At 40.2% G+C, this 16,914-nt stretch overlaps 1 protein-coding gene across 4 annotated transcripts in view; it reads left to right on the forward strand.

Moving 5' to 3' along the window:
- Positions 1 to 16,914, forward strand: part of LOC117430735 (protocadherin-19) — a 47,913-nt gene that overhangs the window by 22,240 nt on the left and 8,759 nt on the right. For all 4 annotated transcript variants that reach the window (XM_034902776.2, XM_034902779.2, XM_034902777.2 and 1 more), the window contains exons 3-4: positions 4,800 to 4,858; positions 6,427 to 6,599. In XM_034902776.2, coding sequence (XP_034758667.2) covers positions 4,800 to 4,858; positions 6,427 to 6,599 — 232 coding nt within the window. The remainder of the gene's footprint in view (positions 1 to 4,799; positions 4,859 to 6,426; positions 6,600 to 16,914) is intronic.

Consider the following 16,914-nt stretch of genomic DNA (forward strand, 5'->3'; position numbering starts at 1 on the left):
TGTATGAAAACATAGAAACATTAAAGCTGTCACACAGCTTGATGGCACTTACTGGTTTATTTATATGTTTTTCTAAACATCTGTCCTTTTGTTATTTTTAACATGTTTCACCAACAACCAGCTCAATCAGGTATTAATGAATTGTTTGCTATAGTTTCCCACATTACACCGTGTAACAATTTTTTTTTTTTTTGGTTCCTGGGTAGTAAGTGTTATTTCCTAATTGCTTGTGCCTCAAAAGTATAGAAAATGGCTATTATTCCCCACAAACTTTGCTTTTGTGACCAGGACAGTGATATTTTGAAATTTGCCTATTTTCCAGAACATTCCAAATAGATTCAGTGCTGAGTAAACTTGGAGTAACTTCTAGAACTTTCTAGAACTTTCAAGTAATATAAATAGTAGTATAAATACAGGGGCCTTAAGCCCACCAGTTCAGTTTAGTTCCAACTGCCTAAGTGGATACATATCTGCATTTTTCTGAGATGGCATCAAGGTCATAGGAGACTTCAAAATGGTGGCATTCCTGATGGGTCTCCAAGGCGGTTTTACCAAGTTTCCCTGCTATCTTTGCCTTTGGGACAGCAGGGACACCAAGGCGCACTACCACAGGCGGGACTGGCCACAGCGGACCGAGTTCTCTGTGGGGAGGAACAACGTCAAGTGGGAGCCATTGGTGGACCCCCAGAAGGTGCTGATGCCACCACTGCACATCAAATTGGGCCTTATGAAACAATTTGTCAGAGCTCTAGGTAAGGAGTCGGCAGCCTTCAAGTACCTTCAAGACTTCTTCCCTAAGCTGTCTGAGGCAAAGGTCAAAGCTGGTGTCTTCGTCAGACCACAGATAAAGAAGATCCTGGAGTGCAATGAATTCCCCAAGAAGCTCACTAGTAAGGAGAAAGCGGCTTGGAACAGCTTTGTCGCGGTGGTTCGGGGCTTCCTGGGCAATCACAAGGCCGAAAACTATGTGGAGCTGGTTGAGACTCTGGTGAAGAACTACGGCACAATGGGCTGTAGGATGTCCCTCAAAGTCCATATCCTTGATGCTCATCTTGATAAATTCAAGGAGAACATGGGAGCGTACTCGGAGGAGCAAGGTGAGCGCTTCCACCAGGATATACTGGACTTTGAACGCCGCTACCAAGGACAGTATAACGAGAACATGATGGGAGACTACATTTGGGGGCTGATTCATGAAAGTGATTTACAGTATAATTGTAAATCTCGAAAAACTACTCACTTCTAAATCTTTTGTAGTCATTTTTGTATTACTTTAGTATAAATACATGTTAATTTGGATTCATATGTTGTTTTTTTCTGACTTTATGTGAACGAAAAGACACAAATTCGCCCGTTTTCTCATTGGAAATAGGTAAATTTCAAAATATCACTGTCCTGGTCACAAAAGCAAAGTTTGTGGGGAATAATAGCCATTTTCTATACTTTTGAGGCATAAGCAATTAGGAAATAACACTTACTACCCAGGAACAAAAATTGTGTTACATTATTTTTGCAGTGATTTTCCACTCCTGCACTCCCACTCCTACAACTCTACCCCCACTCCCTCACTCCTAAACCTCCACTCCTACCACACTCCTACACCTCCACTCCTACACCTCCACTCCTACACCCCCACTCCTACACCCCCACTCCTACACCTCCACTCCTACATCCCACTCCTACATCCCACTGCTACACCTCCACTCCTACATCCCACTCCTACACCCCCACTCCTACAGCACTCCTACACCTCCACTCCTACTCCCCCACTCCTACACTCCACTCCCACTCCTACACCCCCACTCATACACCGCCACTCCTATACCCCCACTCCTACAGCACTCCTACACCTCCACTCCTACACCTCCACTCCTACACTCCACTCCCACTCCTACACCCCCACTCATACACCGCCACTCCTACACCCCCACTCCTACAGCACTCCTACACCTCCACTCCTACTCCCCCACTCCTACACTATACTCCCACTCCTACACCCCCACTCATACACCGCCACTCCTACACCCCCACTCCTACACCTCTACTTCTACACCTCCATTCCTACACCCCCACTCCTACACCCCAGACTCCTACTCCCCCACTCCTACACCCCCCACTCCTACACCTCCACTCATACATTACTCCTACTCCCCCACTTGTACACCTCTACTCCAACACCACTCCTACACCTCCATTTCTATTTGTTGAGCAAAAGACTCCATATCCACAAAGAGTTAGCATGCATGTCAAAACCATCCAATTTCTGTGTTTGCTGTTAATCCCTTATTGCACAATGTTGCTTTGAAGCAACAATCTGTTGATGCTTAATTCTCTTTGGAAATATGGTAGAAATCTGTGATGTATAGAGGCAAGCTGGCTCATCGCCTTAGTTACTTCCACAAGGCAAGGTATCTTGCATAAGGTAATTACACCTGTAATTACACCTTATGGAAAACTACACCTACCTGATTAATTGAAAAACAAATTAGGCACATTTATTATAGACATATATATATATATATATATATATATATATATATATATATATATATATATATATATATATATATATATATATATTTGTTCTGATGATTGCCTATTAATTACATGCTATTACAATGTCATAAACAAGAATACTAATCACCTGCCTATAAATTAATTTATACTAATATGGGTTAATGTGAGGTTAATAGCACTTGTATAAAACATTGCACTTTTTCTTTTTATTCTTTATTCAATTAAGTTCCAGGATAGTTACTCCCAGAGGCTACACATCTCATTTAGAGGAAGGTACAGGGGCAAGTGGCAGCAAAAAAATAAATACAGAAATACAAAAGCAAACATATACAATGCGTTTATTTTGAACCACTTGTTGAAGTATATTCTCAAATCTCGCGCTTGTCCTGCTGAGATGGTTATTACATGTGCGAGAAGTAAACTAGAGTCAAAACTATGGAACAAATCACAACACTAGGGAAAAAAAAATAGCATGGTGAATAACCAGTGCAACCAGACTCACAGTTGAGATCTCATTGATAGACAAGGGATACAGATGGATTATTAACACTACCCAAGGGCATGGGACTGTAAAGGAGGTATGTTTCGCTACAAATGTAGGGCGATCCACAGTTTGACTGAACTTAGTCTCTCAAGAGACAGTATTAGCAAACAGTTTTTCCATCTGAACCAATTAGAACCTGAATCTGGGTTGGGTTTCATTGTAAATTTGTACACTGTCTCTTTAATTAAGTTTACCCTGGTTTCTTTCTGTCACTCTCATTCATTAATTAACCCTGGGTACCTGTGCAGAACTATAATGAGGCCTCACCGGGACCAAATTGGAACACAGGTGGCACTTCAGAAAAATATACACCCCGCAAGTGTGTAAATAATTGGCAACACCAATTATCTCAGTGTTAATGGTGTCACATTGGATGCTCCACTGTACAGGCAGACACCACAACCTCCCTCACCATTGCCAGCAACTGTGAGAGTAAACAGTAGCCTGCCCAATTAAGTGCTACTAATAAAATGTTAATTAAAGCACTTTTAAAAATTACCTTGCCGATAACAATGAGTTAAGGTTTAATTAGTCAGTAGCAGAGCTCCATGTTCACCTTCACTGCCTCCAAATCGCATCACCGCCACAAATCTCAATCACCATCCTGTTATGGCTAAGTAATTAAAAGATTATCTTGCCTGTGTCGTGATTAAAGACTGACGCACCTAAACAATACACATGACCTTACTTGTTTATTTCGTTTTAAGCACACCTACAGTGTTCAGCCACCTGGAGTACTTCGCTAAGATTTTTTAGAGTGCTTTCCCTTTTTTAACTAAATGCGCTGGTGTAACTGAACCACTTGAAGTCTTAAGAAGATGTAGAAACATATACATGACACAAACTGAACAATTACCTGAGGAAGTTATAGCAATGGGAAGCATTCGTTTTAAGTTGTCAACAAAAGTAGTATTCGGTTAAACATGGGTGGTTCTTGAGATGCTGGCTCACACACTGGGTTTTAAATTACAATTATGGAATGTTCTGTCAAAAATGGTGAACACATTTTGTCGGGAGCTATATGATTTTAAATTCAGAATGAACAGTACTGTTTTAGGTCAGGCTGCACTGAAAGACAGGCCGAGTTTCCATGGTGACTAATACACTTTGGTATCCTGGTATGAAAAGAGATCAGCAGTGACTCAGGATGTGAAAACCGTTAAGTCACTGGAATTTAACCCTGAGCCCTAGGCAGCTGGATTACATGCTTTCAAACAGGGTTCAGAGCAGCCCTATTGCATGCCTGGAGGTTACAGGGGATTCTTCTGAAAACCAGTTACTTTTCTTTGCCGCATGCATTAACCTGTTATTGCTACCAGTTATTTGGGGTATAGACTTTCCCCCATGAGTACAGGGTTGTTTTGATGTTCTGTGTGTTCTCTTGGATCCGAATGACTATTTCAAAAAGTTGCTGGAAGAAACTGATACGTCAGAACTTTTTGCAGATGTAACTGGTTTAAAAATATGTAGCTTTAAATTAAAAAAAAAAATCAAGAAGAAAAAAAATTATTTGCAAGGTATTTTAGGTGTGTATTCATGTGTTTTTTTTTTCATAACACATTAACGAGAGGTGTATCTTTTATTGTAATCAGTAAAAATTAAACTGTCCTTGCCAGTATTTGAATCTAACTATGTATCTTATCTAAAGCTAACCTTTTTCTCATAAAACATTGGAAGGAAATGTTCTTTGTTTTAGTGCCCATGTAATTACATTTGTCTCTTTTCTTTTGCCTTTCAGACTGAAAACTATTCCATTGATTCCAGTTATGTGAACAGCAGGGCTCACCTCATTAAAAGGTATATCTTCTTTGACATATTATGCATGTTTTTTTTTTAACAACAGATACACCCATGTACTATATTATGTAAAAATAAGCGCATTTCAGGCAATGGCTGCAAAGTGCTTGTTTGTGTGCTAATATTCACTATGCCAAAAGTAATCCAAGCAATATTTATAGTGATACTAAATGACGTGTACCAGAAATATTATTTTAATAGCAGGCGTGTATCTGTTTATCAGTGCACCATTTTCATGCATACAGTGGGTCTGGATGTCAGTCATTTAGATATTGGTGTCTCCATTTCAAAATCACTGCCTCAACAAAATGCATCAGGCTGTTTTAAAAATGTGAATACTATTTGATATTAATATAATTTGTTCTTGATTTATTTATTGATTTGTTTTTTTACAAATATATTTCTGAAATTAAAACGTGGTCCATTTTTGATCCAACTGTTAAAAAAATGAAAAAAAAAACAGTTTGAAATAAAGGTTTGTAGAGACCAGAAACTGTTTAGAAAATGTCCCCATAATATATATTTAATAATGGGGTATGCGTTTAAGTGTAAATATGATATAATTATAACATGCACCTGGAGTCTGGCAACAAGGGACTATGAAGACATAGAACATAGAGACTTTGTGGAGGGTCCAGGGTGATTACTGTTATGATTCTTACTTCACCTGCATGAATAGAGCATTCTTTCTTTGTCTATGTGTGTGGGGGGGCTTGAGGTTTTTAATCCATTAAGCCCAGTCTCTAAACACTGCCTTGTATTTAAGTAAACAAACAGCATTTAAGTGAAGCCACTGCCATTTGATACAAAGGAATTCCCCTTCGAGGTCTAGACTGTACCGGGGGATAGGTGAAATTACACTGATAGCATCAGCTGCCTATACTGCTGTTACTGCAACCCCGAAACCAGTTTATGAAATACATTAGGAAAACTGTTGGCTGTTCAATTTACAAGTGGGCTCTCCAACATGAAAATGGTTTAGTGGACTGGGAAATAGGGTGTTCTTGTGGTCAGAGATAAAGATAAAATAGCCTTTTTGTTACCTGAGGGTAGACAGACAGAACACGTTATCCCCAGCTCAGTTACTGGAAGAAATCCTGGTTATTCATAACTTGCAGAAATGCAGACCCAGTTACCAGACAATGATAGAAGATAACTGTAGATCCAGGTTATCCTTCAATAGAAACACCCCCACACCTCCCCAGTGCACTATGCTGGTATATGGACTATATACAGCGTTATCCCTACACCCAAACAGCACATCAACTGAACCAACAACCTGTAGAGAGGTTAGGTTTCTGAGCCACCAACACTCTACAAGTTCAGCTGCCTACCACACTGCCAGGAATGATGGGCTATATTTAGTCAGGCCTGCCAAGATGAGCTAGAGATTGCTTGTTGTCCGGTTATTAATCTGATCCATCTGGACACCTCGGCTGCAGAGAGCAGACGTGCTTCGGGCAAGAGTTAGAGAGAGAGAGAGGGAGAGACACGTTATCTGATCGGACTTGACGTGACAGTAAATCAACGCTGTTGTTTTTTTTTTTTTTTTTTGCTCTACATTCCAGCACTTCAACGTTCAAGGACTTGGAAGGGAACAGTCTCAAGGACAGTGGTCACGAAGAGAGTGACCAAACTGACAGCGAACATGATGTCCAGAGAGGGCTGTACGCTGATACGGCCGTCAATGATGTACTAAATATGAGTGTGCCCTCCGCCGGCTCTCAGCTCCCCGACCAAGGTAAGCTCACCTTTTCTGAGCGTGTGTGCCATAGGGAGAACTAACTGGCTTGTTAACTATCTGGAGATTTGACCTGCTGTTCTGATAGCTTTCAACACGACACGTGAACTGGTTTCTGATGGTCGGAACCTTTTTTTGTCTTTCAGGAGCTCTGCTGTATAACAGTCGGCTCCATAACGATAACCAGTTACCTGACACCTCATATACTTTGACTGTTCTTCAGTGAAAATGCAAGGTTATTGAGCCTGTTGTTTTGGGGCTATCAAAAAAGATTTACCTTGGAAGACAGGCTGGCAGGCAGACAGACAGAAGAGAGCCATACTAATAAACAGATTTTTTTTTTAATGACTTTCATGAAGTTTGATAACTCAGATTTTTTTTGTTTTTGTTATGAATATCCCAAAACAGATCAATATGAATGGCAGCAATTAGTCTAATGAAGGTGGAAGGTTAAAATATGCATTTTGTTTTCTCTCTTAAACTCATGCATTATTCAGCTACATCCCTTAGTGGAAATTAATGTTTTTTTTTTTTTTATTGTAAAGACATCAGATGCTGTTGAGTGTAGGAGGTCATATGGGCATTCACCACTGTCAGTCACACTGATATGTTAGGGGAGCTTTCGAAGAGAAGTATATACCACCTGTGAGAAGAGATACAAAAGCTTGTATTTTCAGACCCTTAGGGGTGTGATGTTCTGTGTTCAGACTGTGATTTAGACATGGCAAGGCTGTCTTTCTAGATTACAGCTCAAATAGACAAAAAAAAAACTGTTTTCAAACACTCTATTGGAAACCTCTACAGTAACAGAGTTAAAATAAAAGGTATTATCACAGAAGAATTGATAGGCATTCCGATTGAATCAGTGAATGTTCTCAGTGTTCTTATTTATACACCTTAACACATTCTTAGGGGAATTTAGTAAGATGTGAAACTAAACAGCAGCGTGGAGTAGTGGTTAGGGCTCTGGACTCTTGATCGGAGGGTCGTGGGTTCAATCCCAGGTTGGGGACACTGCTGCTGTACCCTTGAGCAAGGTACTTTACCTAGATTGCTCCAGTAAAAACCCAACTGTATAAATGGGTAATTGTATGTAAAATAATGTGATATCTGTATAATGTGAAACAATGTATATAATGTAATATCTTGTAACAATTGTAAGTCGCCCTGGATAAGGGCGCCTGCTAAGAAATAAATAATAATAATAAATAAATAATAAACATAACAGCCCTACAATGCATATCTGAAATCATAAAATTGAGAAAGAACACCCCAAGAGACAAGGACACCTCCTAGCACTGAACCTATTGCATTTCTAATAGCAGATTAGATATATTAACATGGGAACTCTCCCTCATCCTACAAATAACTGATACGGTTGATTTATTGGAGGTGTAAATGGAGACTGGTGCAGTGAAGGAATTCTTTCGAAGGAAGGTGGATTTCCATTTCACAGCAGAATTCATGAGTTTGTGTATGTGTAATTGTAGCGTTTGCAGCATGGGGAGAAACTGAAGGTGCTGGGTAAGTGTTTGCTCAGTAGCTCACAAGCAGGAGTAAAAGAAAGATGAAAGAAGCCATGCAAGAAAAGGTGTGAGTTAGAGCAACACAGATGACAGAGAAGAAGGGTTAGGGATTCCAGGAGAGCTGACTGTAAAGGAACATCAAGTTATGGAGATTCTCAGGCTGACAATAGTCACATTGGCCATTTAGGGCAACAGGGACATAGTAACAATTAATGAATAGTCGTCAATATGTATTTGCTTTATTTGCTTTCATCTGAAACCCCTGTCTGTCTTTGTTTATTGTTTTTTTTGGTATGTATATATTGCAATTGGTGTTGTTAAAAGAAAATGGAAGTAAAACATTAATCAATGTTAATTAGTATTAAGTCAATCGACATTAGTCATTAGAGACACTCATTAATGTAAAAATACATGAAAAACAAGCAATAAAACAAGACACACATGCAACCTTTAAAGATCTGTAATGGGAATTCTTCAGAGCTGGAGTATCTGTGGGGATTACGGCAGATTTCAAACAGAGTAATTGCCAAAGGAAAAGGAGGGTTTCTTTACAGAGTCTTCCTTTTTTATTTTTTCTTTCAAACAAACACAAGCAGGGGAAGGAAGGAGGGTGTTATAAAACCCATTCCCTTTTCTCTGGTTCACTTTGCAGTGTAAATGTTTATTATTCTCACAGTTGCTGCTGATATTTGCACAGGGGAGGCTTGTCTTCCTTGTTTTCAGAAACCCCGTCCTCATACTAATATGTGGGATGAGAAGATATAGTATTTATAGGGTAGTCCCTTTTAGCCTTCCTGATACCTACATGATTGGAATGTTCAAGAGACTTTATAGTTCCTTTAGACAGAATTTTGTTCAGAACTCTTTTATAACTGCTGTGGAGTTTTTCACATCCAAAAAAGCAGACTAAACCCTCATTTTGCTACAGCTCAGCTTCCCACACATCATGCTGGGATGTTGCTTGAAGGTACATGCTCTGAGTCCCAAGGCAGTGTTTTAATCTATGATCTTGTGACCCTGAGACCGCCTACACCCTATTTAGTACTATTGTAATCGTGACGTCTTGGAGCCTCAAAGAGAGATACTGTTTATATCTCTTTTGTGATGCTTCTGCCTGGAGGGTGCAGAGGGTTGCGGTGCAGCACTCTTCCCCAATGTAATCAATCAGGTGAGTGCTTTAGCAAGCTAAAAGGGGCTACCGCATACCCAAAGGGGTAGGGTGGGTCCTTGGGTCACTTATTTCAAGTAAAGAGTGTCTTATGCCTTCAAGCCATTCATTTTATGAACCTCTCGGCAAGCCATACAAACCCATAGACTGCTTACCCACATTATCAGTATACAGCTGTTCTTTAAAAATATTTATTGCAACAACAGTAACAGGAAGTTTATTAATCCACAGTACCGTGCCATAACCCTCAAATATACACACATCTTCCGACTAAATAATATAATTTTTTTTACATTTGTAAACAATGTTATGGTTATTTCCCATAGTGCTGCTGTTTCCTAAGCAAAACCTGTGATAGTAATATACTATTAATAATTACTATTATAATTTACTTGGAATTGCTACAGTGCTTTTACTAGTAGCAGATGGGATTAGGTGGAGATTTGAAGTGCAAACCAAGTATATCTGATTTTGAGTTATTGTCTCTAAACAGCAGTAGCATTAAACACAATGTAAAACCGACTGAGAGCCATCGTGACTGGTTGGTGGTGCCCACTAGCCTCACACCCAGCAGAACTTAAAAATTAACAGGTTACCGGTCTAACAGAAGTGAATATTTATATTTGTAATGTTTTGGAAGGAGATTCAAATACAGCTCTGAGGGGTGTTGGAGGCGCCAGTGAGTATTCCATTTTGCAACTCAAATGTTTTCTCTTTTGCTAAAACTATGAGGCTGGCAAGACAAACTCAAGAGCTGCATTAGAATCAAGCGCGTGCTGGCGCTCCTCATTTGCAGTTCATCAAGGCTTTTTATTTTCTGTACTGTGGGCTTTGTAATAATCATCCTTCCATTTTCTGGAAGTTTTTCCCCTGTCTGATCGGTGGACCAGGAGGTTTGTAATAGCTGTGCTGACGGCCCGGAGCTTGCAAATAGCAATAACACTGGCACTTAATATTGAGTCTAAAGGTTTTTTCATTGTGTTAATAGTAAAAGAGAAAAAAAAGAAAGGAGAACATGCTTTCAATGTTTGGGCATTGACAAATGACAACTGCATAAAAAATATTAGTGGTTGGTTAGGTTAGATGGTGAGATATATATTTTGATAGGTAAGCTGTGTGCAAGGAAATGCATAAGTTAATACATTATTGTTGTTGTCATTGTTACTAATACAGCCACTGGATGGATTTGTTGCTGATGCTGTGCCTGAGTTCTGTGGGTTTCATTTTGTTGTGCTGGAGAATAGCCCTGTTTTTTCTTCCTTAAAGCACTGAGTTTATGGGTTTGATTGCACAGCTTAGAGCCGAGGTCAAAGTGAGAATGACAGACTTCATTTTTATTTAAAAACCTTTGTAAGACCACATTTATATTACTGATATTGACATCTGCTGTCAGGGATAGAGTTATTGTCTGTTCAGTCCTTTACTTTTTTTTTCCTGTTTTATTATTTTATATCATTAAAACTGGATGTTCGGGTTAGCATAACCCTTTTTGGAAGAATAATACATATTTAATTATTTTAAAGGGCCAGAGTACTGAAAGAACAGGGTGACAAATTGAATATGAAAAACAAATATGTGAAAAATTAAAAGTGACTGGGTTGGGGTAAAACTTGAGACCCTAGAAGACCCCATGAAGTCTTTCATTCTAAAAGTCTTTTTGCCCTCACCTTCTACCTTGAACTCCCCCTGCCCAGCCGATGATCACCTGGGTTTTTTGGAGCAAGTCCCTCACCTGGATCTCTACCCTTCAGCTGCGTGTGAGGAAGCCGAGCTGAGTTTGCTGAGTTAATAAGCGGAACTTGTTTAAAAGTTAATGAGACAGACGGCCATGCTGCCCGTAATCTGAGCTTCCTGGTGGTGGTCCCAGGCGATGAGTCTGTTTTCGGGCTCATTAGCTATGCACATTGATCTGAGTCTGACATCAGGAGCTGTTCTATTGCTGGGCCAGCAGAAGGCTGTGCTGTGCACCGACATGCCCTTCCGTACTGCTGATCCCAAACAGGGGTGGTCTGACTCCTTGGGGCCATCAGGGGTAGGGAAAACAATGGCAGGTTAAACCTATAGGTCTGGATATTGCAGGCTAGGACTGAGGCAGGGTGATAACAAATGGCTTTATGAACTGATCTGACGACTGGCTGGTAGATCAATCTAGCGGTTGGAGTTGAGAACAGGGAGGCAGTTTGGACTAGCGGTCTGTTAAAGATACTGTGTTGCTTAGTTTATAGAGGGATGGACTGAGGGCAGACTGGCTAGATCCGTTAACTGTGAGACCAAGTAACTACAGTTTGTGGTTTCAAAATTGAAATTCGGTTATTATTCTTACCCTTTCCTAACCTTCCTTTTGAATTTTTACAAACCAGAGCTTTAAACCAATGTGGTTCCAAGAATGAGAGGTCTGAACCTGACTTTAGTTCTGACACAGTGCTGATGACAACCTGTGGCTATCTGGTTCTTTGCCATGACTCTCTTTAGCCGAGCAGAGTCCTGCCTGGTGAGTTCTTTTTACTCAGAGCTCAGCACAACTGACACCAGAGAGTCTAGTCCTTCTGGGGCCGAGGTTGTCTGCTACAGACTCTGGCATCCGTCCCATAGGAATCTTCAACAGCATTCCATTAACTACAGCAGACTCACTCATTTTGGAGCAAATGATCACTTAAAGCCTTACGGGGGTGGAGGGATATGATCATTATGTTTTTCTTTTTTCTATCTAAAAAAAAGATGGAGTCTTTAGTTTAAATAAGATGTTTTCTTTCCTGGAAAATAATGGTCTAGTGGCAAGATGAAAGCCTTGTCGTTTGCAGAGGGAAAACAATATCTATTGTTTGATAACCAACTATCTCCTGACAGAATAAAAAGGAAGCTGCCAAGTTTCTGTCCAGAATACATAATCTATCTTTCTCAACAGTTCGACTTGAAGAAAAAAAAAACAGAATACGCTTTTCCCACACCCTCCTTTTTCTGCAGATTGCTCGTGTTCATACTTACAATTTTTCCAGGTAAAAATGAAAATGCTGAAGTGGTTGTTTCTTATCAGATTCTACAGACCTGTTTATCTAAGAGTCTATGTTTGTAATTATGCTTCCAAAGAAAAGAGGGACTCCACTTGTTGTTTTCTTTTTCATTCTGGCAATCCAATAGGGCTTTTCAGTTTACCTCTGTCAGTTTTAATTCCATTATATTAACATGTTATTGAAATTCAATATAATGAAGCCACTCTCTATTAATAGGTCTCTCTGCTGTGGTATAATTACAGGAGTTTAGTAGCAGAGGAAAAAAAGGTTATTACCCTGGATCTTTGGTCCGTATCCCATCATAGTTAATTTGATAGAGAGGGGATTTTATTAAATGTATGTATTTACTTATAAACAGATATTAGATAAACATTAAGGTCTGTGAGCTGATGTCCTTTTTTCCAGCCCAGCCGGCTTCTTACTTTTCAAGGGATAGCTACTCACCTCCATCTTAATGTTTTGCCCTTTGCACACACACAAACCGATCACATAGGATTCTGGTATAATATAAATTATTGCCATGAGCTCCCCATGATAGGATTAAAACTCACAGCATTAGAGCAAGCTGTATCTTGGCTGGATTATGCATTATCAGCAGGAGATTGTATAAGTAAACGGGAGATCTTAGCGGATTGTTTTTAAACTCCAGCAGATGAAGCCAGAAGGTTTTGGGGGACATGCTATCGTTTTTGTTTGGTTCTATTTACAAACCCCTTAACACCACCCAGTCTTTTTTAAGGTGGAAATGTGGCCATCCAGATGAAGCAGGTAGAATTCAAATCATTCACCCTTAAGGCAATCAATTAACCTTTATAATTTGACAGACTGCTCGGCCAGCCGCCCCCCCCCCCCCCCACAAACACACACCTCTTCCTAAAAGAAAAAAAAGAATCAAGTAGCTGTAAAATTACACAGCTTACAGGAATGCTCAGAAATGAGTTTTTTAATGATAGTGCTGACAGCTCACAGTACCTAGGAGGGGCACCAGCCATATAACTACTAAAGATAAGCAGCGACGGTGGCTTCAGATTCCAGCTAAAACGCTCAGTGGCTTCTCTCCTCAAAGGGTGAAACTCCACTATTACAGCCTCCAGTCTCTTTTGCCCCTTGCCGTCTTGAATATTCCCTGCCTCGATCGAAGGAGGTAGCCCTTGGGAAGACCCTTATCTGCCCTATTCAGAGTGACTCCCAGTCAAGCACTATTGCAGCTGAGCTGTTTAGAGGGTATTCCAGATCGCTCCACATTGTCACTTTGTTTTCCTCTCGCAGACTTTAATTCCTCCAGCAGTCAAAAACATTTCATGTTTCATGGCGTCAATTTTATAATTGTTTCAGAAACTGGCAAAATAGTTGAAGCTGAGAATTGGGATCCGTGATGTCCATACAGCTGCTATACTGAGATCAAACAGAGTCCTAGAATTGACATTGGGCACTTCAGTCTTTCTATCTCGAGGGGGATACATCTGAAAAACACCTTTGTATGCATGGGTAGCTGGCTTCATTGTACAATCTTATATTGTCCTACTTCCATAGGCTCTTTTAAGTCATGAAAGAAAGAAAAAAAGAAGGAACTCATTCTTCTGCCCAGACACCACAAGGATAAAATAGAATATAAAACTATATAGTCCACACAGATCCAAATGCACATGCCTGAATGATAATTCACATTACATTAATTATGTAACCGTTATTTTCAAGCAGGCAACATCTTGTTGGGAAATCAAGTCTTAGAGATCTCTGTATTCCATGAGCATACAGCCATGTGCAGAGTTCCCAGCTGTCGTAAGCAAGGCTGAATTGATTTGTTGAGCAGCGCTTGGCTGAGATGTCCACGTGGGTTTAAATCTGTCATGGGCAGAATGGGGGTAATGGAATTTAATGCCCTGGGATATCACTGTCTTATTTGTAAGCAGGTACATTCTGCTTGAACCCTTTAAAACAGGGTGTAGAGTATTTAATGACTAAAATTTTCAGCTCACAGTCCTCAGCTCAAACCACTGAGCTACACTGCCCCTCAACCCATAGCTCTAACCACTAGAGCACATCACCTCACAATCTTCTGCTTTTGAGCAGGCCACTCTGCAGGGTGATTGGCTCTGAATTAGGGGTGAATGTTGGCGCATTTAAAACAAATGGGTCTGTGGTTGCATTTTTTTCCGCTTGATTTGCATTAATGAATGGGGTCCTTTGTCACATGCTGTAGTTAAACTGATTGCCGTATCTCTGGATTAGGACACCCAGGACAGTAATAATATTAGCTGCTTTCTGTCACGTCAGAGCCAAGGTGTTTATTAAGTCACCCCTTCGACCCTTCAGAATAGCATGACAAAAACCCTTCTTTTAGACATCCATGTTTAATTCTGTCCTCCTTTTTGACATCCACATTTAATTCCATTAAGATTACCCTCAGTATCATTTGATAGGTGGCTTTTAATCTTGAGGACAGCCTGTAGGTTTAAATATTAGGCAGCTTGACCTCTCTACCTCTCCTTAATCCTGCTGAATCCTGCAATGCACATGCAGGAGGCGAGATCGGAATTGAAGGAGAAAGCAGAGAAGAGAAAGCTTAGCCTCTGTTTGTTATCAAGGGTCCCTATACTTCTCCTGAGACTACCCTTGATTCCTGAGATTGCCCATTGAGTCAGCCAGAAGATTGCAATGACTACTGATGTGAAAAATAAATCACCTTTTATTATTTTCATGTGTGTGTGTGTGTGTGTGTGTGTGTGTGTGTGTGTGTGTGTATTTACTACATTTAGACATTAAAAAAGCGAACATGTACAGGGAATGAAGCAGTGTGTTTTAGACAAAGGCAGGGATTAGTAGCACGTTTAATGATTTGAACAGTGTGGTTCACAGAGATTAATTTACTCTTTTAGAAAGCTGAACTGCCAATGAAAATGCACCCCCCCCTCCCAACCCCCCAATGCAAGTGGTTTCCTACTAAGGAAACCTCTGCTTCATCACTGTTGCACTTCACGCACTACAGGACCTGGCTGTAAATTAGCCAGATAGTTCAGTCAAGCTGAAACACAAGACACACGTTTGTTAAAATGTATATTCCTAAAATGCACTCACCTGTACACCAACCCCCCCCCCCCCCACCAATGGCATTTGGACTACTACCAATAAATACAAGATAGACACTAAATTAGGGCATTTCTGAGGCTCCCTTAGGACGCAATGTGTAAAACCTCTGTGTTGTTTCAGATTTAATAAGAAACATCAGGGACTTCAAATAACAGTACTTTGCAAATAAATCATGTGGCCTTGGCCTTCATTACATGGCCCACAAGCCTTGTGTGACCCCCAAAACATTGGTTTGTATCTCATTGTAAATTAGGCAGCCTTTCAATATGGTCTCTGCCTTTAAGTGCAGCATCAGTCACCATTATTCCTGCCATCTTCTCCCCCAGGGACCCTTTCTTTCCTGCATGACTTTGTGTTGCTTGCGTGGCGTTGATGTATTGCAATTCTTCTACTTGTTGAGAGGTCCAATCTGAGGAAGGCTTGCTCTCATTATTTCAAGTCGTGAAGCTAATTGCTTATTTATTCATTAAGTTGTTTGGTTATACAGTGTATTTCACCAGGGAAAGCTTAATTAAGATATGACATCTTATGGTGGATACGGTAAAACAGAAACCCATGTATGTAATGTGCATTACATCTTATCCATTCCTTGTTATCTGCTTTTAAATTATATCTGTTTAACACATCATATATATTTACAGGATTATTTTTGGTCACACATAAAGTTATGTGTGATTTTATATTGGTCACTGACGATATAACTAGCCCTGTCTGTTTGTATTGTTACGATAGCAGTGCAATTTCAATGCAGAAACTAGCTGTCAGATGTACTCATTACTACCGCAGAATTAGTTCCTGATAAATTGACTGGTACTAATGCTATGAAATGTAAGTAGTCAAAAAACACTTGATTTACCATCTGTAAGACATCCTTCACAGAAACGCTGGATTGCTGTAATTTCATTAATACTTAATATCTTGTGAAAGGCAGGCTGACTAGCTGGCTGACTGGCTCTGGAACCACAGAAATACACTCTGAATAGGAACTGAAGGATAGGGAGATGGAAATAACTGGAAAGTGAGACTCTGTAACTACCTTGTACTGGAGATTGATTAGTTACCCAGTTCTGTAAGGGTACCCTTCCACTATTTGTTAAAACAAGATCATAACACTCCATCTTACAGTCCCCAAGGAGTCTTCTCCTGGGTGATTTATAGGAGGAAAACTGGATTGCAAACTCAGGACGACAGCAGCCATTTGGGATTGTCCCAGGTGAGTTTTAACAGGAGCTATACAGCAGAACATTTTCCTAATGTCACTGCACTCCAATTTAACAACAGGGAGAGGACACAGAGCCTGACCCTTGTACTGGGGAGAAACCTACTGGTCTTGTCTTATTAGAGCCCTTTATTGTTTCATGTAGTGCTTATAAGATGAACGAAAGGGCTGCTGTTCTGTCCCTATGTCGAAGAGGGGTACATTGGTTAGGTCACAGAGTTCAATACACCTTGAACCTGCATGCAGAGGGGTGTTTGTTTTGTATTATACCCGTGTTGGATTTCAATCTGTGACCCACTAA

The sequence above is a fragment of the Acipenser ruthenus genome, chromosome 16 (genome assembly GCF_902713425.1).
Source record: "Acipenser ruthenus chromosome 16, fAciRut3.2 maternal haplotype, whole genome shotgun sequence".
NCBI lineage: Eukaryota > Metazoa > Chordata > Actinopteri > Acipenseriformes > Acipenseridae > Acipenser > Acipenser ruthenus.